This window comes from Pristiophorus japonicus, chromosome 1, assembly GCF_044704955.1.
Source record: "Pristiophorus japonicus isolate sPriJap1 chromosome 1, sPriJap1.hap1, whole genome shotgun sequence".
In the NCBI taxonomy this organism is placed as follows: Eukaryota; Metazoa; Chordata; class Chondrichthyes; family Pristiophoridae; genus Pristiophorus; species Pristiophorus japonicus.
Window position 1 is genome coordinate 397,954,668 of NC_091977.1, and position 25,413 is coordinate 397,980,080.

General features: G+C 45.9%; 1 protein-coding gene across 5 annotated transcripts in view; it reads left to right on the plus strand.

The window, feature by feature from the left end:
• ppp1r42 (protein phosphatase 1, regulatory subunit 42) overlaps positions 1–25,413 on the plus strand; it is a 223,005-nt gene that overhangs the window by 146,803 nt on the left and 50,789 nt on the right. For 3 of the 5 annotated variants that reach the window (XM_070875368.1, XM_070875387.1, XM_070875377.1), the window contains exon 9: positions 3,800–3,989. The exons of the other annotated variants lie outside the window; for them this stretch is intronic. In XM_070875368.1, coding sequence (XP_070731469.1) covers positions 3,800–3,989 — 190 coding nt within the window. The remainder of the gene's footprint in view (positions 1–3,799; positions 3,990–25,413) is intronic. 5 annotated transcript variants of the gene reach the window in all.

The window sequence follows — 25,413 nt, forward strand, 5'->3', positions numbered from 1 at the left end:
ATGAGGGGCCTGGATAGAGTGGATAGGAAAGACCTGTTTCCCTTGGCAGAGGAGTCAACAACCAGGGGACATAGATTTAAAGCAATTTAGGGGAGATTTAGAGGAGCTATGAGGGGAAATTTCCACCCAGAGGGTAGTGGGGGTCTGGAACTCACTGCCTGAAAAGGTGGTAGAGGCAGAAACCCTCACCACATTTTAAAAATACTTGGATGTGCACTGAAAGTGCCGTAACCTACAGGGCTACGGACCAAGAGTTGGAAAACGGGATTAGGCTGGATAGCTCTTGGTTGGCTGGCACGGACACGATGGGCCAAAATGGCCTCCTTCCTTGCTGTAAATTTCTATGATTCTATGATATGGGAATTGGGTGGGAAAGTGGAGTTGAGATTGCAGATCAGCCATGATCTTATTGAATGGTGGAGCAGGCTCAAGGGGACTGTATGGCCACTCCTGCTCCTATTTCTTATGTTCTTTTGTCCTTATTGCAATTTTGCACAAGTCCTGAATGCAGTGAACCCACCAGTTATTAAGCAGAACCGAATGATAATAAATCACTTGACCTATAACGAGCATTTATAGGGATCTGGACAAATTAAATGATTTTTATAAGGTGTGTTCTGGAATTTAGTGTTACACTGACAGAGCCAAGTTTATTGGTATCCCTAGTTGCCCTGAGAAGGTGATAAGCCACTGCCTTGAATCACTGCAGTGTTGGTGATGGTAGTCCCATGATGGTTTTATTTGCAATTCCAGGATATTAACCCAGCAACAATGAAAGAACGGCAATTATATGTTCAACTCAGGATGGTGTGTGACTTGGAAGACAACCTTGAGGAGATGCTGTTCCCATCAAAGTGCTGCTCTTGACTCTCTTGGTAGTAGAGGTAGCAGGGGAGGGAGGTGCTGTCCAGTGGCAGGGACATGGATCAAGTGAACCGCTTTTGTCCTGGATGGTGTCAAGCTTCTTGGGTTTATTGCAGCTGGACCCATCTATGCAATGATGAGTATTCCATCACACTTCTGACGAGATAAATATAAGGCTATGCACACTGTGATAAGGAGTCGGCGGCGATGACGTCAGCGGTGTGCGTGCGCCATGCCGATGCACTAATCTCAGAGCGTGGTGCAAACCACTGTTCGCCGACGGAGCCACGGGGACAAATCTGAGCGGGTCGATGTGGTCACCACGCCCGCGCGCTAACGTATTAGCGCTCTGGTAGCGTTGGCCGACAGTGCTAACTGACCCTGCGCAAAGGGGCAATTTTGGCCCCTTATCCTTGTATAGATCTTTGGTGAGACCACATTTGAATTATTATGTACAGTTTTGAGTACATTTTCTTCAACAAGAATAATTCTCAAACTTGGAGCTCTAAGTTATGAAAGGACTGACAAGAACTAAACTTGTTTTCATTGGAGAAGAGGTGACTCAGAGGGGATATTATCCAAGCCTCTTAAATGGTGGGAGGAATGCCTGTGTATATGTAAGCATTTTATTTAACTTGCACTGTGAGGGTACAGTAGGAGAATTAAGGGTAAAGTTAATAAGCTTCAAGCAAGATTTGAGATTGCAAGGGTTTCTTAACCTCCCCCTTTATGGAATTGAGAATATGTAGAGTAGGCTTAGCTGTTAATGTGATGTTGCTTAATAGCAACTATTAAAGGCTGCAGACAGGTCGAGAAGGACGAGGAGGGATAGTTTACCTTATAATCCTCATCCTGTTCTGAATGGGACATTTATTCAATGTTTTTAAAAAAAATGCTATTACCCCAACTAAGTATTGGGAAGACTAAAGCCATTGTATTTAGTCCCCATCACAATCTTTGTTCCCTAGCCACCAACTTCATCCCTCTCCCTGGCAACTGTCTGATGCTGAACCACATGGTTCGCAACTTTGGTATCATTTTTGACCCCGAGATAAACTTTCGGCCATATATCACCGCCATCACTATGACCACCTATTTCCACCTCCATAACATCGTCCGACTCCGCCCCGGCTTCAGCTCATCTGCAGCTGAAACCCTCATCCATGCCTTTGTTACTTCTAAGACTTGACTATTCCAACACACTCTTGTCCAGCCTCCCATATTCTACCCTTCGTAAACTTGAGATGATCCAAAACTCTGCTGCCCATGTCCTAACTCGCACCAAGTCCTGCTCACCCATCACCCCTGTGCTCACTGACCTACATTGGCTTTCAGTTAAGCAACCTCTCAATTTTAAAATTTTCATCCTTTGTTTTCAAATCCTTCCATGGCATCGCCCCTCCCTATTTCTGTAATCTCCTCCAGCCCTACAATGCTCTTGAGATATTTGTCTTCCTCCAATTCTGGCCTCTTAGGCATCACTGATTTTAATTGCTCCACCATTGGCGGCCATGCCTTCAGCTGCCAAGGCCCGAAGCTCTGAGATTCCCTCCCTAAACCTCTCGCCTCTCTACCTCCCTTACCTCCTTGAAACTTACCTGTTTGATCAAGCCGCCCTAATATCTCCTTATGTGGCTCAGTGTCAAAATGTTATTTTATAACGCACCTGTGAAGTGCCTTGGGGCGTTTTACTACATTATAGGCTCTATATAAATAGAAGTTGTTGTTGTTGATAAGTACAGGTAGATATAATTGAGTGCTAAGTGGAATATGATGGTTGCAGAGCCAATGGGACCATGGAAATGTTGGACTAAGAAAAGCAACTAGATTAGAATGTATAAAATAAAATGCAAGATTAATGTTCTATTGTTTTGCTTGCTTTACCTGAGAGACAGAGACAACCGGTGTGTAGGAAGATGCAGTGTAGTTCATGATACGGATTGTACAAGCACAGTTGAAGGACTAGGCTTTATGACCAGAATTGCCTTTTATCAATATATATATGCTTATCGTCTTGAGTTGCTGTACATATAGTGCAAAAAGTAGGGAATGGAGTAAGTTGTGTGTAGGCACTACGCATTACTTGAATTGGAGTAGACAGGCCAATGCTGATTTCTGTGAACTGACACACTCATGTAAGTTGCTTCAAAAAGAATGGCCTGGATTTTGCGGTTGGCATGGCAGCATACTCTCAGAGTACGCCGTCATGCCTCCTTTGAAATCCACCGCAACTTCGGGATTTCCATGCACTAAATCCCGCACTTGCGGTCTGTCAACATACGTGTTGACATCCCATCCGCATGGCCTACAAAAAACCAACTACTGGCATAGAGACGGGCTACCGACTGGCTAGAAATTGTGTACTGAAATGTTACAGTTGACGCAAACAGCCACAGGATCTGGCATGTTTTAAACATTTTCATTTCAGAAATCATATAGTTTGACTGTATCAAATGAGATTTTCTTGTTTCTACAAATATTTAGAGTTTTAATTATGTCAAAAATTATCATCAAAATTAAATTAAAGTTGGTAGAATGAAGCTAATTAGGAATTAAAGTCCAATCCTGTAAATTGTAATTAAATCTGATTATGGGATTTCATTAAATCTGATCACCAGGATTCCCTTCAGAAATGATTAAAATGTAATTCTGCTTTCTGATTGGAGGACCAGGCGCACATGATCCCAGGTATGCTTCTGCACAGGCTGCATCCCTGGGATTCGTGAGCCATTATGCTGCCCTCCTACTCGCAGCGTCAGACTGCAAGTTTTCGCAAGAGGGCTGCCATCAGGTAGGTGCATATTCTTTTTGGAGGTCGGCAGCGTACTCCGGAGGCACACTGCCAACCGCAATTTTTGGCCCAATATACTGTCTTAATTTTTGTTATCTTCTGCTGATTGAAAATAAGCTAATCTATTTGCTCTTTGTCTCCAAGACCATCCACAAATAAATCAGCACCATGCACCTAGAAACTATACCTCTCCCGGTATTCGTAGATTCAGGAAACCTGTTGATGTTCTTCTTGCAAAGACTCCCAACCTTGCAAACTCTGGAGATGATGGAAATGGTGCTTTACCACCAGCGCTCGAGTCTAGGGGTATGGGTGATGGTATGGAAGGAATTGGGTAAGGTCCTAACGTCTTCTAATATGAAAAATATGCAACAAATTTAACAGAACCCAATCTAGCACCTCTTTAACAACTAGTTCTAATATATTAGACGATCAGGAACCTCACACTAGAATTATTTAGGTTAACATTTCTGGCGAGATAGGTCTAAATGCTATAGAACTAAAACGGTATTACTCCATTCCAATGTTCTTTAATTTTAATGTAGAGTTCCTAATAAAAACATTTCTAAATTTGAAAAAGAAAATCAAGTTCTCTTATCTTACTGTGCTAAAGAGATTTTTGTTGTTGGTTCAATCAACTTAGGACCTAATTCAAGGACCACAGATTCATATTCAAAAACTGAATATAATGGCTCTGAAATTCTGCAGGGGTTCTTCAGGTCTTCACATTAAGTTAGTTGGGGGTTCTAAGAATCTCCCATGGAAGTTATGGCGGGTCACCATAATTTTCAGAGAATGGGGGAAATTTTTACTTCCTGGCGTGATGGGAGGTGAGGACGGGAGGGGGTGTCCGGTGGTGTGCAGGAAACCCCAACACCTGGGTTTCCCTGTGTGCTGTGGAGATTTAACTCCACAGCATGCGTCTTTCGTCATTGACAGGTTCCACACCTGGAAGTCATCCAGTCTGGTGGGGAATGCTCCGGCGGATGCTACAGGACCAGCTAGGTCTGATCCCCGACCCCAGTGGGGGTCCAATCCCAAGGGGGGACCGATCCCTGACCCGGGGGTGGGGGGGGTGGGGGAAGAGTCTGATTCTGAGTGGTGTCTGAAGGTGGGGGAGCTTGTGGGGCTGGGAAACCCAGGCAGCCACAGGTAAACGTGCAAAACGGAGGCTTCCAGTCTCATCAACATATTTAAAATGCCAACCCGCCTCCTGGGAGCTGATTGGCTGCCTGCCCCTTGTCCCACCAAAGTAAAACCTGGAGGTTAGCAAATTGAAGCCGTCTTCCCAACACATTTAAATTTTTTTTTGCTCGTTTAACCCCCCATCCACGCCCACTCACCCATGATAAAATTCCATCCAATGGGTCTAATTTATTTAGAATAAAACAGCTATGGATGTGTAGAACATTAAATTATTCCATTTTGTATTAGAGTAGCTCGTTTTTTTTAAATCAAAACAGTGCACAGTGTAATAATTCTTAGCATATCAAGAATCTAATGTGCAGGTGCTCTTTGGATTTTGTTTTTTGTTTATCTAATAGGTAAGTGTTAGTTATTAAGATCAGTTAATGCACATCAAGCCACAAATAAAAGTTATAGTGTTTTCTTTTCACTTTAGGGGTAATACAAATTAAGAACAGTTTTTTTCTAAATTGAAGAGCATTATTATACAGTTTTCTCCTTGTCAAAGTGTAGTTAGTACTCTGCTTCATAAGTGTTGAACAAAAGCTTCCACAATTTCACAAAATCAGAGGCACTGAGAATTGAAACCTGTATCATGCTGATATGTGTAGTACATGCTCTGTGTACTGTACTGTCTGCTAGCTATCCATATAGTTAAAAATAATCCAGGGAAGTGACAGATTCTGAAAAAATACCTATAATTTATTTTCATGTTTGGATGTTAATTCTTTGCCAATTTGTGGGTCAGGTTGATAATTTGCATTAATTTATGAGGGAAAGGAAGCAATTGCAGCCTATCTTTAAATATACAGATGTCTCCATAATGCATACATTTTGTGTTGATAGAAAACTGGAATTCATATTTATGGAGATATCAATTTTATATTATGAAACAGAATTTATTGTACATAGGTTACACATTTTTGTTCAGAATCTAATTTTATAATAGCTGTCTTGATTACATGTTGAGTACGGAATGCAGCATGCCCAACTTTAGTCCTGTTTTAATCAACTTTGCATTGATGTATGTCTTTGACCTTTTGACAAGTAGTCACTTTAGATGGTTCAGTAAGAAAATGTAAACATTAGTTTGCTCCTTACATTCAAGAATGTTTGGTTGGGTGAAGGTGAAATGGAAAAGATTAATATGTACTTAATGAAGTTCGGAAAATTGAGAGTACAATTAAATAATTGTATGAATAATAGTAGTTAAAAACAGGTTTTACTTAAATACTTATTTCCTTCCTTTTAGCCCCCCCATCAATAAGATTGATGAATAGCCTACTGTTTGTAGCTTCCAATCCAGTCTCAAAGTTTTTTTCAGCAAATAAACAACAGTTTCTTTTCTGTTAATGACCCAAAGGTTGTATTATTAAAGGAGAAAAGTAGACTTTCAGTCTCAAACCAAGAATTTTTCAAAAAAGTTTTGTTCTCTGACATTTCATAACAGAGGTCTGCCTTGCTTGATTAATTCTGGTCATGCCTCCTGAGGGGAAAAATGAAATGAATTCTCAATCTGGCTGTTAAGCTTGTAGATTTTCTGGCTATTCAGCTTGTTCATACAAAAAAAATAACAATTTCTGCATCCAGTGTATAATTCACTACCGTTGGAATTCAGATAAATACATTTAATTTTTTTAAGTTAACTTATGTTGGGTTAACAAGATACACAATCTATTAAAGTTGCGTGATTTACATTTGTTAAAATTGTATTACAGTCAATTACTGATAAGTGAATAATGATTTTTCTACAAAATTGCATTGAGCCTGAATTATTGACAGTGTTTGTTAAGAAAACGTGATGCATATAATGAGACTGGCATACGTGAAGGCTAACTATACATTACTAGAAATCATTTCAGAGTGGGGAAAACCAATATACATACGTCACAGCCCCACATAGTGAGCTTCAGAATAAAGTTAATAGAAGTTGCACAATATCTTGAAAAAAAATTTAAAAGCATTGGAAAAATAACTGAAATCTGAGCTGTTTCATTCTTTTCATTTTTTTCATTCTTTTAAATTACTGTCAGATATTAGATGGAAGATTGTTGAGCTCATGAAAGTTATGAAATATTTCCCATTGAAGGGAATTAGTTTGGCCTGGAAGCATGGTAAATTTGTGTTCTGAGCTGAAAATAGCAGGAGACAGAGATAGTTCAGAATTTGAATTTAGAATTATTTAACAGAATTATTCATGCATCAGTGAGTTATCTGTTGTATAAAATCTTTATGTGCTGGTTTTCACTTTTACGAGGAAATTGTTTTTAATATCACAAAGATGTGCATCCAAGTGAGTCAGTTCTTCTTTCCTACTAAACCTCAGTGATTAGTATTGTTAAAGTATTTATTCTCTGCAGGGATGTCAAACTGTGGAACTCATGTCCTCTATCACTGCTAACAAAAGCAGTGTATTCGTAGAGTATCTTTAACTTACAAAAATGTTGAGAAAGAGTAGATCTTGAATCTTTACAGATGGCTTAGGATCGGACCTCTTGTCATACCTGATTTTCATCACGCTACCATTGGCGCCATCCGTGCCTTCAGCCACCTAAGGCCCTAAGCTCTTAATTTCCCTCCTGAACCTCTTCATCTGTCTATCTCTCATTCCTCCTTTAAGAAGCTCTTTAAATCTACCTCTTTGATCAAGCTTTTGGTCACCTGTCCTAATATCTTCTTAAGGTCAGGCAGCATCTGTGGATAGAGAAACAAGTTAACATTTCAGGTCGATGACCTTTCATCGGAACGATGGAAGCATGGTTCTGATGCAACGTCATCAACCTGAAATGTTAACTTTGTTTCTCCCTCCACAGATGCTGCCTGACCTGCTGAGTATTTCCAGCATTTTCTGTTTTTATTTCACTCATCATTCATCTCATCTTCGCTCCTTTTCTAACCTGATTTTGATTATTTTGGATCTCCTTTTGCCACTCAACAAAAAGTCAAGTGAATAAAGGCAGCACCTCAAGTGGATAAGACTATGGCATAATCTGCAAAAGGATATAGACAGGCTAAGTAAGTGGGCAAAAATTTGGCAGAAGGAGTATAATGTTGGAAAGTGTGAGGTCATTCACTTTGGCAGAAAAAAATCAAAGAGCAAGTTATTATTTAAATGGAGAAAGATTGCAAAGTGCTGCAGTACAGCGGGACCTGGGGGTACTTATGCATGAAACACAAAAGGATAGTATGCAGGTACAGCAAGTGATCAGGAAGACCAATGGAATCTTGGCCTTTATTGCAAAGGGGATGGAGTATAAAAGCAGGGAAGTCTTGCTACAGTTATACATGGTATTGGTGAGGCCACACATGGAATACTGCGTGCAGTTTTGGTTTCCATATTTACGAAAGGATATACTTGCTTTAGAGGCAGATCAGAGAAGGTTCACTAGGTTGATTGCGGAGATGAGGGGGTTGACTTATGAGGAAAGATTGAGTAGGTTGGGCCTCGACTCATTGGAATTCATAGAATGAGAGGTGATCTTATTGAAATGTATAAGATTATAAGGGGGCTTGACAAGGTGGATGCAGAGAGGATATTTCCACTGATGGGGGAGACTAGAACTAGAGGGCATGATCTTAGAATAAGGGGCCGTCCATTTAAAATAGAGATGAGGAGAAATTTCTTCTCTCAGAGAGTTGTAAATCTGTGGAATTTGCTGCCTCAGAGAGCTGTGGAAGCTGGAACATTGAATAAATTTAAGACAGAGATAGACAGTTTCTTAAATGATAAGGGGATAAGGGGTTATGGGGAGTGGGGAGGGAAGTGGAGCTGAGTCCATGATCAGATCAGCCATGATCTTATTGAATGGTGGAGCAGGCACGAGGGGCCGTATGGCCTACTCCTGTTGCTATTTCTTATGTTCTTATAATGGCCCAGAAATTCTGGCTTTCCGGGTCCGTACAGAGTGTGTACAGACCTGGGAAGGCATCGCAAAAGCCGGTTTTCAGCGCACAATGCGCATGCACTGAAAACTGGCTTTTCCGATCTGTCAAGCTGGAGCTTGACAGATCCTCTGTATCTTGGGAGCCAGGACATTTGCATGGGCAAGATTGCAGTATTTACCCATATCTTGCCCAGCGGATGTCCTGAAAACTCTTGCGTGTAACCTACTTTTACAGGCGTAAGAGTTTTAAAATGCACAAAAACATTATAAAATAACAATTAAAAAACACATTTTATTGTTAAAAATTCTCCCCACTACGGTAAGTTTATTTTAAACCATAATTTTAAAAACTTTTTCAAAAATCAGAAAAATATTTTTTTTATAATACACAAATAACTTTAATTTAAATTAGTAAAAATATGTGGTGTATTTTTTCTTTTTTTAATCAGAGTTTTGTGTGTTGGGGGTGGGGGGGGTTCTCATTCATAATAATGGGATCTCCAACTTACAGAGTTCCCATTATTATGAATGAGAACATACTTTACCTTGATTGGCTGCCCAGAGTCATGTGACTGCAGCTCTAGCCATGCGCACGTCCAGACATGCACGCGCTGCAATGCGCAGTCAGTGGAAGCCTCAGAACCGGGAACTCACATGGGCGCAGCAGGAACAAGTAGGTGCGCATCTTTTTAACTTTTTTCCTGATCTTCCGCGGGAATCAGCAGACCAGTATTTCTGGACCATCGTGTTTTATGGCAAGGGTAATAATGCTTGTGGAGTTTCCGGTCAATTGCGTTGGTTTTTTTCAGCACAATTCAGCACAGAGGGCCAGATGGCGTCACTAAGATGCCAGATTTAATATATTGCTGGATATTTCATTTGTCAGTATCCCAATCACACAATGTTGTGAGTGGTGCTGCCTGAAAAAAAACATCCCTGGAAACATTGCCTGATTGGCTGCTCAAGCCAAGATGCCACCAACCATTTTTGCAGATTCTGGCATACTAACCTGACAGTGACCATGGAGATCTGTCTTCTTAATGTCCAGGTCAGCAAAGAGACCGATGCAGAGCTGTGCCATCTGACCCAAGGATTCCTACAGATACCCCATGCAGTGACATGGTCAGTTGTGGCCTGAAATTTGGCTGCATCACTTTTTAGACATGCTGCAATACTGACCTATTGGGATGGCACTCTGAAAGGTTACAGAGGGAAACTTTCCTTATTTTTCAGCGCCACCTCCACATTATTAACCATCAAAGAGGGGGTCATGTGCTGGGCTGCTCCATTACCTGACTGCAGACTCCTGCTTTAACGTTGTGCTTCTTTTCCTTTATTTTTGCCTGTTTCCTTTTAGTCCTCTGTCCCTTCAGCATAGACATTGTTGATAATGGGTCAAGATGCCTTTTGAGACTCTGGGTAGAATTTTTGTTCCCTATTGTAACTCAGAGAGACTGACGACCTTTGACCACCCTTCCAAGTCACTGGTTGAGAAATTTGGTTGTATAGCACCTCAGTTAGCGCCCCAGAGGGGCGGTAATGTGCCTTGAATGGCTTACTGCCGTAATTTCAGTCAGATCGTGACGTTAGTACGTATGCAATGAACCGCTAGCACCCCGCTCGTAAAATGAGGTTTGTCTGCCTCATTTAGCGTCCGCTGCTGAACACGCCGGAGAATCCAGGCGGTTCCAACTTCTTCAGGCGATACCTGGAGTCTATTTGAAGGGAGGAGCAACCGGATTAATCGGAGGTCAGAGTGAATACGATGTTTCGACAGAGCATGGTGCGTGAACCTCTTACTTGGCAGCGGCAGATTTATCTGACCTTATAGGTTCCTAGCGACTTGAGTTTGAGAGTTCCATGGGTGCATTACTATTATTAGCATGCCAGTGTCGCCTGCTACATGCTCTTGTTAGACGGCGTCAAGATAGAAGGGCTGTTGGCCATGTCGGGCCACGACTGAGGAGATCTCGTAGACGTCGGGACAGGAGGCCTTACCCCCACAGGTTTACTGAGAGCAACATATCGGAGGAGCAGTGTGTCACAAGGCTGCGCTTCCGAAAGGAGGTACTCACAGAGATACGCCATCTCCTGAAGGCAGAACTGCAGCCTGACATCGGCACAAGGACTGCACTACCCATCCAGTGAAGGTCACTGTGGCGCTGACCTTCGATGCCTCTGGCTCCTTCCAGGCTGCATCAGGGGACCTGTGCAGCGTCTTTCAATTCGCTACACATCGCTGCATCCGCGACGTCATACAGGCTCAGTACAGATGGAGAATGGACTTCACCACGTTCCCAATGAGCAGGGATAAACAAGATGAGCGGACATGTCGCTTTGCCAGGAAAGCAGGCTTCCCGATGGTTCAAGGGGCCATTGACTACACACGCGTGGCCTTGCGTGTACCATTCCAAAATACCGAGGTCTTCCGAAACAGAATGGGATACCACTCCCTGAATGTGCAGCTGCTGTGCGACCACACGTAGCGCATCCTCGCAGTGAATACCCACTATTCTGGCAGCATACATGATGTGTTCATCCTACGTGAGAGCAATGTGCCGCGAATGTTTCAGCCACAATGGAAGGGCACGGCTGGCTGCTCATGGACAAAGGATACGGACTAGCTGCCTGGCTAATGACTCCCCTCCGCAGCCGCACCACCCAAGCAGAGCATCACTACAATGACAGCCATGCGGTCACCCGCAACATCATGGAGCAGACAATAGGGGTGCTGAAGCAGGGTTTACGATGCCTAGACCACTCTGGAGAATCCTCAATACTGCCCTCAACAGTTGTTGCGATTCATTGTGGTGTTCTGCATGCTGCACAACTTGGCCATAATGAGGGCCCAGGCATTGCCAGTGGGACTTGCAGCCCCACCTCAGGAGGAAGAAGAGGAAGTGGAGCCTGCCGAGGCCCCGGATGGTCAGCCACACGAGGAGGAACAGCAAGCACGAAGGAGGCACCATGGCAGTGCTGCCGGGGCAAGGGCCACATGTCAGTGGCTCATAATACATCGCTTTTCTTGAATGGAAGAAGTTGACGGATGCAGCTGATATTACCCGGGCTATGTGCTATGATTATGGCACATCTCGGTGAAATTACATATTAATACACTAGACGGGAATGCAAACGGACAAAGTAATATTTTAGTAACGGCATCAAAAGTCTCGCCTCAAACATCACACCAACAACCTCTCACCAGCAACGAATAACAAATATAACAAATGCCCCTTGAAACAGCATAAAACACAGTCAACTTCAGCAATATGTGTACAAATGCCCCTGCCATTTGTAATTCCACACCAACCATATTAAGCCCAGATCCATACATCAATAGCAGGCGTCAAACAATAGCAACAAGATATTTACAATGATATTTACAGGATGAGCACATCTGTCCATGGTGGGCAAAACCTTTAGTAAGACTTGCTCAGCGATTTGTCATCCCTTTCCATAACCCCCCCTCTCATGTCTACTGCTCCTCCTTAATGGGGCCACAGTGCCTGCAGCTAGGCTGCTTGAGGGCTGCTGTGTCTGTAAGGCAGGCACGACAGATGGTCCAGCAGCAGCCTGCAAGGCCTGGCTGCAGACTGCACCGCCTCAGCATCAGCGGCAACTGTCTCAAATGGCTGGGATGTCGACCGCTGCAAGTGCAAAGACGTGGTGGGATCCAGAATGCTGTCATCTTGAACAAGGACAGCACCTTCCATTTCCAATGGCCCACTGCCACTCCCCCGGGTCAGACCCTCAGCATCCGGAGCAATCTGTGGAAGCACAAATTGCTGGCCTGTTTCGGCACCGTCACTTCCCCATTGGACTGTGAACACAGAGAGAATGGCAGCAATCAGTGATTGCATGGCATCAATCTGAGATTGACTCACAGCACACTAAGTGTGAAACGCAGCAGTATGAGAACTGATGCCAGCAACCAATGACTGCATCACATCACGAAGGCCTTACGTGGCATCGTTCTTTGATGTGATAGCTGCTGCTACGTCAACCATGGCAACCACCATCATCTCTGGCACTCCACTGTCGCTCGTTGAGTCCACCTAACTCTGTAAGCGAGCAAGGATGGGCTCGTTGGGCTGCTGAGAGGCACAGGCAATGCTTGACGCGGCCTCCGCCAATCTCAGAGCAACTGCATCCATGCTCTGCGGGACCCTTTCCAATGCGCCCATAAGCTCACGATGTATTTACATGGGGCTAGAACCTCCACTTTTGTGCATATCGCCCAAAAATGGGTGTTATTTCTGGCATTGGCGATAAAAAAGAGTTTTCAGATCATCAGCTTCTCGCCTATTCTCAAAGCACCTAGTCTCCATTTTTGAAAATGGGCGTTACCACGAGCGATATGGAATGGGCGGTAGTGTTAAATATTTTTGACCTTCTGCCGAAAAGTGTGGCCGTCCTTAGCAATGGCATGGCAACGCTCGATTCCTGCGATTCAGGAGGTCAAGGGTCATCATGACATGCGCAGAAGAAGAGACAGAGAGGGAGCTCAGAGGCACTGAAAACGTGTGTGCTGTGGTGTGTGCTTGTCTGGCTGTTGTGGGAGGCACGAGGGAGATTCACCAGTAGCAAAAACCTACTAAGCACCAAGAACATGGCACCGAGTTTTTTTCCAACAAATAAGATATAACATGGAAGGGATGGAGAAGGCCCTGGAGCTGTTAGCCAAGAACACTGGTGGCAGAGGGCTCCCAGTGGTTCAGGAGCGGGGCACTGCACCCCAAGGTGCCGCACCCCCATTGCCAACCACACATGAGAGCCAGCAGCAACATCTTGCTTCTGGCTCGGAGCACATTCCCACCTCAGGGACGTCCTCTCCCTATCCATCCAAGCAGCGTTTTGGCCATCATCCCCCAACCCCCCCCCCCGGCCCGCCTCCAATGAAGCATCACCTGAAGAGCTCCTCGGCCAGGCGGCTTGGAGTCAGGAGGGGAAGGGGAAGGGGTAGAGGTGGAGAGGAGAAGTGGCGGGGGGGTGGGGGGGGGCGGAGGGTTGCTTTGTGCAGAAATACTGATGATTTCAGACAGCTGTTTATGTTATGTATGGAGAAAGAGTCAAACTGTGAGCTCAAAGTAAAGTGTGACCTTTGTCTTTTATTTCAGGTCTCCAGAGTGCCTCTCCAACCTTTGAGGCCTCCTTAAATACCTGTGCTCCCAAGGGATGAGCCCTCTGGTGGCTGTACAGAGTAAATACAAGTTTACACATATAACAACATTTCCCCCCCCCCCCCCCCCGCCCCAAAGTCAATAGTGTAACTATTTACAATGTGAGTCGATCTGGGGCCCTTTTTGCCCTGGTTGATCATCTCGGTGTGAAAATTGGTATTGTTGAATCATTTGTTGGGCCCTCGCTGGGCTGATGTGCAGCTGGCCTTGCTGGGCTGCCTGGTGTGTTGGGTCCTGCCGGGCTGCTGTGGATGATGGGTTATGCTTCGTGGTCAATCATGGTGCCGGTTGCCACTGGTGTGTATGTTGGGGGATCAAAAAAGGTAGGGTCCAAGGTGGGTTGCTCAAGATAGTCCATGAATCTGAATTTGATTTGGTCCAAGTGTTTCCGGTGAATGAGTCCATTTGAAAGTTTGACCCGAAACAACCTGCTCCCCTCTTTGGCCACGACAGTGCCGGGAAGCCACTTGGGACCTTGTCCATGATGTAATTGGCATCATATGATGTAATTGGCATCATGGAGACATGGATGACCAAGGCTGGGAACTCAACATCCAGGGGTATTCAACATTTAGGAAGGATAGACAGAAAGGAAAAGGAGGCGGGGTGGCATTGTTGGTTGAAGAGGAAATTAATGCAATAGTAAGAAAGGACATTAGCTTGGATGATGTGCAATCGGTATGGGTGGAGCTACGGAATACCAAGGGGCAGAAAACGCGAGTGGGAGTTGTGTACAGACCACCAAACATTTGTAGTAAGGTTGGGGACAGCATCAAACAAGAAATTAGGAATGCGTGCAATAAAGGTACACCAATTATCATGGGTGACTTTAATCTACATATAGATTGGGCTATCCAAACTGGTAGCAATACAGTGGAGGAGGATTTCCTGGTGTGTATTAGGAACGGTTTTCTAGACCAATATGTCGAGGAACAAACTAGAGGGCTGGCCTTCCTAGACTGGGTGATGTGTAATGAGAAAGGACTAATTAGCAATCTTGTTGTGCGAGGTCCCTTGGGGAAGAGTGACCATAATATGGTAGAATTTTTTATTAAGGTGGAGAGTGACAGTTAATTCAGAAACTAGGGTCCTGAACTTAAGGAAAGGTAACTTCGATGGTATGAGATGTAAATTGGCTAGAATAGACTGGCAAATGATACTTAAAGGGTTGACGGTGGATCGGCAATGGGAAACATTTAAAGGTCACATGGATGAACTTCAGCAATTGTACATCCCTGTCTGGAGTAAAAATAAAATGAGGAAGGTGGCTCAACCGTGGCTAACAAGGGAAATTAAGGATAGTGCTAACTCCAAGGAAGAGGCATATAAATTGGCCAGAAAAAGCAACAAACCTGAGGACTTGGAGAAATTTAGAATTCAGCAGAGGAGGACAAAGGGTTTAATTAAGAGGGGGAAATTGGAGTACGAGAAGAAGCTTGCCGGGAACATAAAAACTGACTGAAAAAGCTTCTATAGATATGTGAAGAGAAAAAGATTAGTGAAGACAAACGTAGGTCCCTTGCAGTCGGATTCAGGTGAATTTATAATGGGGAACAAAGAAATGGCAGACCAATTGAACAAATACTTTGGTTCTGTCTTCACAAAGGAAGACACAAATAACCTTCCGGAAGTACTAGGGGACCGAGGGTCTAGTGAGAAGGAGGAACTGAAGGATATCCTTATTAGGTGGGAAATTGTGTTAGGGAAATTGATGGGATTGAAGGCCGATAAATCCCCGGGGTCTGATAGTTTGCATCCCAGAGTACTTAAGGAAGTGGCCCTAGAAATAGTGGATACATTGGTGATTATTTTCCAACAGTCTATTGACTTTGGATCAGTTCCTATGGACTGGAGGGTAGCTAATGTAACACCACTTTTTTAAAAAGGAGGGAGAGAGAAAGCGGGTAATTATAGACCGTTAGACTGACATCAGTAGTGGGGAAAATGTTGGAGTCAATTTATTAAGGATGAAATAGCAGCGCATTTGGAAAGCAGTGACAGGATCGGTCCAAGTCAGCATGGATTTATGAAGGGGAAATCATGCTTGACAAATCTTCTGGAATTTTTTGAGGATGTAACTAGTAGAGTGGACAAGGGTGAACCAGTGGATGTGGTGTATTTAGACGTTCATAAGGCTTTAGACAAGGTCTCACACAAGAGATTGGTGTGCAAAATCAAAGCACATGGTATTGGGGGTACTGACGTGGATAGGGAACTGGTTGGCAATCAGGAAGCAGAGAGTCGGGATAAACGGGTCCTTTTCAGAATGGCAGGCAGTGACGAGTGGAGTGCCGCAGGGCTCAGTGCTGGGACCCCAGCTCTTTACAATATACATCAATGATTTAGATGAAGGAATTGAGTGTAATATCTCCAAGTTTGCAGATGACACTAAACTGGGTGGCTGTGTGAGCTGTGAGAGGGACGATAGGAGGCTGCAGAGTGACTTGGACAGGTTAGGTGAGTGGGCAAATGCATGGCAGATGCAGTATAATGTGGATGAATGTGAGGTTATCCACTTTGCGGGCAAAAACACGAAGACAGAATATTATCTGAATGGCGGCAGATTAGGAAAAGGGGAGGTGCAACGAGGCCTGAGTGTGATGGTTCATCAGTCATTGAAAGTTGGCATACACGTACAGCAGGTGGTGAAGAAGGCAAATGGTATGTTGGTCTTCATAGCTAGGAGACTTAAGTATAGGAGCAGGGAGGTCTTACTGCAGTTGTACAGGGCCTTGGTGAGGCCTCACCTGGAATATTGTGTTCAGTTTTGGTCTCCTAATCTGAGGAAGGACATTCTTGCTGTTGAGGGAGTGCAGCGAAGGTTCACCAGACTGATTCCCGGGATGGCAGGACTGACATATGAGGAGAGACTGGATCAACTGGGCCTTTACACACTGGAGTTTAGAAGGATGAGAGGGGATCTCATAGAAACATATAAGATTCTGACGGGACAGGACAGGTTAGATGCGGGTAGAAGGTTCCCGATGTTGGGGAAGTCCAGAACCAGGGGACACAGTCTTAGGATAAGGAGTAGGTCATTAAGGACCGAGATGAGGAGAAACTTCTTCACTCAGAGAGTTGTTAAGCTGTGGAATTCCATGCCGCAGAGAGTTGGTGATACCAGTTCATTGGATATATTCAAGAGGGAGTTAGATATGGCCCTTACAGCTAAGGGGATCAAGGGGTATGGAGAGAAAGCAGGAAAGGGATATTGAGGGAATGATCAGCCATGATCTTATTGAATGGTAGTGCAAGCTTGAAAGGCCGAATGGCCTACTCCTGCACCTATTTTCTATGTTTCTATGTTAATACAAATACAGGATTATTGATTTCAATCTCGTGTCACACATTTGCGCTATCATGGTATGTACTTTGTTGAAGCCGCCTGCTCTCTTCCTGTTCATGTAGATCAGGGTGAACTAACGAGAGCCTTGTCTTAAGTGCTCTTTTCATGAACAGTTCAGCAGGTGGGATCCCAGTGAGCGAGTGGGGTCTCATGCAGTGGCTAAGCAGGACTCGGGATAGGCGCGTCTGCAGTGAGCCTTCAGTTACCCTCTTCAAGCCTTGCTTGATGGTTTGCACTGCTCTCTCTGCCTGACCATTGGACGCTGGTTTAAATGGGGCAGATGTGACAGGTTTGATCCCGTTATGGTTCATGAATTGTTTGAACTCAGCACTGGTAAAACATGGCCCGTTGTCGCTCACCAGGACATCGGGTAGACCGTGTGTGGCAAACATGGCCCGCAGGCTTTCATAGTGGCAGCGGACATGCTATCCGACATTATCTCACATTCAATCCACTTGGAGTACGCATTTACAATCACAAGGAACATTTTACCCAAGAACGGGTCTACATAGTCGACGTGTACCCTAGACCATAAACTTAGCGGTGCCTCCCTGGGTACATTGCTTAACTGCGAGCATGTATTACATCTGTGAATGCAGGACTCTTAAGTCCGCATCGAGACCGGACCACCACACGTGGAATCTAGCTATCGCTTTCATCATTACGATGCCTGGGTGGGTCCTGTGGTGGTCATTGATGAAGGTGTTTCTGCCCTCTTGGGAACCATTACTCGATTGCCCCACAGAAGGCAGTCTGCCTGTGTAGACATTTTATCTTTGCGCCGCTGGAACGGCTTTATCTCTTCCTGCATTTCCACTGGGACACTGAACCAGCTCCCGTGGAGCACACAGTTTTTGACTAGGGACAATAAGGAGTCCTGCCTTGTCCAGGTTTTGATCTGCCGGGCAGTGACGGGTGATTGCTCACTCTGAAATGCATCCATAACCATGGCTAAGTCTGCGGGCTACGCCATTTCCACCCACATGGTGGGCAATGGCAGCCTACTGAGAACATTGGCGTAGTTTTCTGTGCCTGCCCTGTGGCAGATGGCGTCGTTGTATGGGGACAATTTGAGCGCCCATCTCTGGATGCGGGCCGATGCGTTGGTATTTATCCCTTTACTCTCGGAAAACAGGGATATGAATGGCTTATGGTCAGTTTCCAATTCGAATTTTAGTCCAAACAGGTATTGATGCATTTTCTTTACCCCATAGATACATGCTTCTTTCTCAATCATGCTCTCTCAGCCTTAGTCAGACGCCTGGATGCATAAGCAACTGGTTGCAGTTTCCCAAAATCATTAGCTTGTTGCAATACACACCCGACGCCATATGACGACGTATCACATGCTAGTACCAAACGTTTACATGGATCATACAACACAAGCAATTTGTTTGAGCATAACAGTTTTCTCGCTTTTAGAAAGGCATTTTCTTGGCTTTTGCCCCAAACACATTCGTTCTCTTTACCTTGTGGCTGATTGTTAAACAAGTCAGATAAAGTGCTCTCACGCAGGATGTGAGCATCATGGATGCTGCCTGGAAATTGAGCATTCACTGCCATTATAATTTGCTGGTGGTTGACAACCAGTTGCATATTCAGGGAGTAGAATCCCTTGCGGTTCCTGAAAACCTTTGCATTCTGACGGTATGCCCGCATTGGGACGTGCATACAGTCTATTGCTCCCTGCACCTTGGGAAAGTTTGCAATTCTGGAGAATCCTAGAGCCCTCTCAGTCTGTGCCTCCCTGGTCATAGGGAAGCTGATCAAGAACCTCCTGCATGCGTGCAGGGCTTCAGTGACCTGTCTAATGCAGCGATGTGTGGCATGCTGAGAAAGTCTGCAAATGTCTCCAGCTGTGGCCTGAAAAGAACCCAAGGCATAGAATCACAGTGCCGCGGTGACTTTGACCTCGACGGACAGTGCAGTACTGATGATGCTGGCAGGCTGCAGATCTGCCCTTATCAGCTGGCATACGTCAGTGATAACCTCTTTGTGGAAGTGCAGTCTCCGAAGACAGGTGGTGTCGGGCAAGTTGAGTAAGGTAAGAATGCTTCTTCTTGTACTTGTAGTGGGTGTAACATCTGGTCCTCCTCATCAGTCTGTCACGTCTTACATTGGGCACATAATGCAGTGGAGCGTTCCTTCGGTGATGTCGAGTCTGCTGCATGTAATTGGTCACCAAGAGAGGGTGAGAAAGGACAGGCCCCATTGCAGTAGCTCTCTGTTTTCCACCGATTGGCCACAAACAAGGAATGTCCCGACGAAGACACCTATTCAATTCCAATCGGTCACTGTATGGTCAAGATGTTTTTAGAGAGTTCACATTAACTCCAACAACCTGCAGAGTACATCCGAACTCCGCCGAGGTTGAAGCACAGCAGCCTTTTAAAGGATGCGACATGTGATCTAGAACATGGCATCCATAACGCTGTGATTAGTTCGGGTTAATTCCACTTTTTTGGGGTGTTTTTTTTGGGCGAGCGATATTGTGGGTGATGTGTTTGCGAGGTGGTGAAATTGACGATAGGCAATCTCCATGGCCGCTAGTTTCGGTAAATATGCTCTGTATGACAAAAAAAAGTGGGCGGGCGTTAATATTGAATCTCGGCATTAAATCATTGCGGAAAGTAACGCTGAGCGATATTATGGGCGTTGATTTCGCCCATTCCGACGATTCCGCCCCAAAAAAGTGGGCGGGCGGTAATATTTTTTTCCCGCCGTTAAGCGTTAAGTTTCCTAAAAATGTCCGTCAGTTTCCATTTTGTGCCAAACTGGGCGATATATGGGTGTTATACATCATTTCAGCGGTAAAATGGGCGTTAAGTGGGCATTAAGCATGCAAAAAAAGTGGAGGTTCTAGCCCATGGACTCTCTGGACGTAGCCTCCAAGTCCATGTCCACATCTCAGTGTCTGGGTGCAGGACTCATGGGCTGACTCACTCTCTGGGGAACTGGCGCCCGAACTTCGCCCAGCGCTGGGCATTGTTGGAGGCCACTGGGACCAGGAGCCTCAGGATCTTGAACCCCAGGAACTTTGGCTCTTCCACCGAGGTATTATCCATGTTTTGGTGCTGCTGATGGTTGATCCCACTCTGTGGTCCTCTTCCTCCTCATCTCTGCCGTCGTTGGCAGTCGATGGCTCAGGGGCAGGCTGCTGCGCTTCTGGCTCATCATCTGTAAGCACAAAGCAACACAACTGTGGTTAGCAGCAGGGGAGGAGGCAGGAAGAGAAGAAGCAGGTGGTATTAGATATTTATATTAAAGGGGGTAAGGTATGTGGTGTCAAGGCCAAAGGGTCCCACATAAAACACAAAGCACATTAACATACCATCGCTGTCCCCAGGCAGCTTAGCCTTGCCGATCGATACCGCACCAACTGGTGTGCCCATGAGGGCAGACATTCGCTCCTCCACCTCTGTGAGGTCCTGGAGGCCAGGCTCCCCTCTGGTGTGCCTCTGTTCGCGCATGTTGTACGCCAGTTCCGACTGCAATAACAAACAAAAGGTGTGAGTGAGTGAGCAGCTCATCATGTGCCACATGTGCTTCCATAATTGAATAGCTTCTCATGTTTGGAAGCGAGCAGATCTACATTTGAATGCGCAGAGTGGCTGTGTGAACAGTGGGATTAGGTGAGAAACACCTAAGATGAAGGATGAGGCTGAAGTTGTGCTAACGCAAAACAAGAGTGAAACAGTAGTGCGAGGAGGGGTTAGGCTGAGTAGGGAAGAAGGCTGGTAAGCGGCGCTTGAATGGCTAGTGCATGGCTGGTGAACTGCGCCTGAACTTTTATGGTGTCTTCACCAACGAAAACCATGGCCTGGCACACATAGTGAAGGAGCAGGTACTGCAAAGACTTGACATTGTGTGAGACAGTGAGGTTCACATTATGGCATTGCAACGTTAATAGGAAGGGTACTCACCTTCACGTCCCTAGTGAGGTCGTTGAACTTCTTGCGACATTGTGTCGCACTTCTGGCCACCATGTACCTCGCGGGGACGTGTTGGACCACCTCCCTCCATAGCCTCCTGAATATTCTAGGAGTGGGCCTCCTTGCAGTGGAAGATTGGAGCATGTTCCAGCGCCTCTCCACTGCCTCCATCAATGCATCCACGGCCGTGGCTGAGAAGTGGTGTGTACGATGGCAAACTCTATCCTCCTCCATTTTCCCGTTCTGAGCAGACTGAGAAGTTAGAGCTGTGCATGCGCATACTTATCTTACCACGCCTTGAAGATTCGGCTATCCACGGGATGCGTGCCGACTATCGTACCAAGCGCATTCCTTCTTTAAATTTACCACTGAGATTTTCGGTTCCACCACCCTAAGAGAATTGTGCAACAACTGATTTTGCGCTCCCTTTTCCTCTTGGGGTGCAGAAACCTAATTTTGCGATAGACAGTGCAAACTTTTAAGGGGCACTATTGTTATCGCCCGAACAGGATTAACGTCTCAAAATGGGCGATACTGAATTTCTAGCAAGGAGCAGGCAGAGACTTTCCCCCTTACAAAGCCAAGTGGAAACTCCATCACGAGTCCAGAAGCCAAGTCTGTGGCTGTTCCACTGAAGTTACAGTGAGAGTCTGCCAGACAGCCTAGCCATTTTGAGGCTAATTTTCATTTCCCATCATTAAAATACTCTTTTAGATTTATCCAAATCCAGATCTGAAGTTATGCTAATGAGCTGACCTAGAAAAATTAGGTGTACTCATAAGAACATTATAAGAACATAAGAAATAGGAGCAGGAGTAGGCCATACGGCCCCTCGAGCCTGCTCTGCCATTTAATACGATTTTGGCTGATCCGATCATGGACTCAGGCCCACTTTCCTGCCCGCGCCCCATAACTCCTTATTCCCTTATCGGTTAAGAAACTGTCTATCTCTGTCTGAAATTTATTCAATGTCTCAGCTTCACAGCTCTCGGAGGCAGCGAATTCCACAGATCCACAACCCTCTGAGAAAATAAATTTCTCCTCATCTCAGTTTTAAATGGGTGGCCCCTTATTCTAAGATTATGCCCCCTCGTTCTAGTCTCCCCCATCAGTGGAAATATCCTCTCTGCATCCATCTTGTCAAGCCTCCTCATAATCTTACACCTTTTGATAAGATAACCTCTCTATTGTGTTCCTAACACAGATGAGGCTGCACAGAGGGAGGTTAAAGTAAAGTGACCTCAGTCTTTAATAAGACACTCCAGAGTGAGGAACAGGCCTTCGGAGCCGGCTTATATACAGTGCTCCCAAGGGATGCTGGGATTCCTTGGGACTTCAGGGGATGAGCTCTCTGGTGGCGGAACATGGGAGTGCATGCTTTACAGATACACAACATCACTCCCACGCCACAGTCAAAGTGAAAACTATTTACAAGGTGAGGCGGTCAGGAGCCTTTCTTTCCCTGGTGGACCGCCTCGGTACAAATGTCTGTTCTGGTGTGTTGGCTATGCCCTCGCTGGGCTGGCGTGTTGTTGGCCCTGCAGGGCTGCTAAGTGAGCCTGGCCTTGCTGGGCAGTTGGGCGTGATGGGTTCGATTTCCTGGTCCGGCTTGATGTCATTGATCCTTTGAGTGTGTGTTGTGGGCTCGAAAAAGGTGGTGTCTGCTGTGGGTTGTTCAGGGCAGTCTGTGAACCGCAGCCTTGTTTGGTCCAGGTGCTTTCTGCAAATTTGTCCATTGTCTAGTTTGCCTACAAACGCCCTATTCCCTTCTTTAGCTATCACCGTGCCCGCGATCCATTTGGGACCATGTCCATAGTTTAGCGCATAAACAGGGTCATTCAGATCAATTTCCTGTGACACAGTGGCGCGACCATTGTTTACATTTTGTTGCTGCAGCCTGCTCTCTACCTGATCATGCAGATTGAGGCGGACCAGCGAATCTGGTTTTAAGTGTCCTTTTCATGAGTAGCTCAGCCGGGGGCACCCCTGTGAGCGAGTGGGGTCTCGTGCGGTAGCTGAGCAGTACTCGGGACAGGTGGGTTTGGAGTGAGCCTTCTATGACTCGTTTAAGGCTCTTGTTTGATGGTTTGTACTGCCCGCTCTGCCTGCCCATTGGAGGCTGGTTTAAACAGGGCTGAGGTGACATGTTTGATCCCATTGCGGGTCATGAATTCTTTAAATTCGGCACTGGTGAAACATGGCCCGTTGTCACTGACCAGTATGTCAGGCAGGCCGTGGTGGCAAACATGGCCCTCAGGCTTTCAATGGTGGCGGTGGCAGTGCTTCCTGACATTATTTCACATTCAGTCCATTTTGAAAAAGCATCCACCACCACCAGGAACATTTTACTGAGAAACGGGCCCGCATAGTCGACATGGATCTTCGACCATGGTCTGGAGGGCAGGACCACAAACTTAGTGGTGCCTCTCTGGGCGCGTTGCTCAACTGAGCACATACGCTGCATTGCTGTACACAGGACTCTAAGTCAGAGTCGATACCGGGCCACCACACGTGGGATCTGGCTATCGCTTTCATCATTACTATACCCGGGTGTGTGCTGTGGAGATCCGAGATGAATGTCTCCCTGCCCTTTTTGGTAGCATTATGCGGTTACCCCACAACAGGCAGTCTGCCTGAATGGACAGCTCATCCTTTCGCCGCTGGAATGGCTTGATTGGCTCTTGCATTTCAATGGGGATGCTGGCCCAGCTCCCATGCAGTACACAGTTTTTTACTCGGGACAGCAGATGATCTTGGCTGGTCCAAGTCCTAATCTGGCGGGCCGTGACAGGTGATTTATCATTTTGAAATGCTTCCATGACCATCAACAAGTCTGCGGGCTGCACCACCATCAACAAGTTTGCAGGCAATGGTAGCCGACTGAGAGCATCCGCACAGTTCTCGGTGCCTGGCCTGTGGCGGATGGCATAGTTATACGCTGATAGCGCGAGTGCCCACCTTTGTATGCGGGCTGAGGCATTAGTATTTATCCCTTTGTTTTCAGCGAACAGGGATGTGAGGGGCTTGTGATCGGTTTCCAGCTCAAATTTGAGGTCAAACAGATACTGATGCATTTTCTTTACCCCGAACACACACGCTAATGCCTCTTTCTCAATCATGCTGTAGGCCCTCTCGGCCTTAGACAAGCTCCTGGAAGCATAGGCGACAGGTTGCAACTTCCCCGCAACGTTAGCTTGTTGTAATACACACCTGATTCTGTACGACAACGCGTCACATGCTAGCACAAGTCTTTTACAAGGGTTGCACAATACAAGCAGCTTGTTGGAGCATAAAATGTTTCTGGCTTTCTCAAAAACAATTACTTTTTTTTCCCCATACCCAGTGTTCACATTTGCGCAATGACACATGTAAGGGCTCTAAAAGGGTGCTTAACCCCGGTAGGAAGTTACCAAAATAGTTGAGGAGTCCCAGGAACGACCGCAGCTCCGTGACGTTCTATGGCCTGGGCGCGTTCCTGACAGCCTCTGTCTTGGGGTCTGTGGGCCGAATGCCGTCCGCCGCGATCTTTCTCCCCAAAAACTCCACTTCTGTTGTCATGAAGACGCATTTCGACCTCTTCAGCCGCAGCCCTACGCGATCCAGTCGCTGGAGGACCTCCTCCAGGTTTTGTAGGTGCTCGGCGGTGTCCTGACCCGTGACCAATATGCCGTCCTGAAAGACCACCGTGTGTGGTACTGACTTGAGTAGGCTCTCCATGTTTCTCTGGAAGATCGCTGCAGCCGACCGAATTCCAAACGGGCATCTGTTGTAGATGAACAGTCCCTTGTGCATGTTGATGCAGGTGAGGCCCTTCGAAGACTCCTCCAGTTCCTGCGTCATGTAGGCCGAAGTCAGGTCGAGCTTGGTGAAGGTCTTGCCTCCTGCCAGCGTCGCAAATAGGTCGTCTGCCTTAGGTAGCGGGTATTGGTCCTGTAGCGAGAAACGATTAATAGTTACTTTATAATCGCCGCAAATCCTGACCGTGCCATCACTTTTGAGTACTGGAACAATCGGGCTTACCCATTTGCTGAATTCCACTGGGGAAATGATACCCTCGCGTTGCAGCCTGTCCAGCTCGATTTCCACTCTCTCCCTCATCATGTGAGGTACCACTCGCGCCTTGTGGTGAATGGGTCATGCCTCTGGGACCAAGTGGATCCGCACCTTTGCCCCGGAAAAGTTTCCAATGCCTGGCTCAAAAAGGGAAGGAAATTTGTTAAGAACCTGGGTA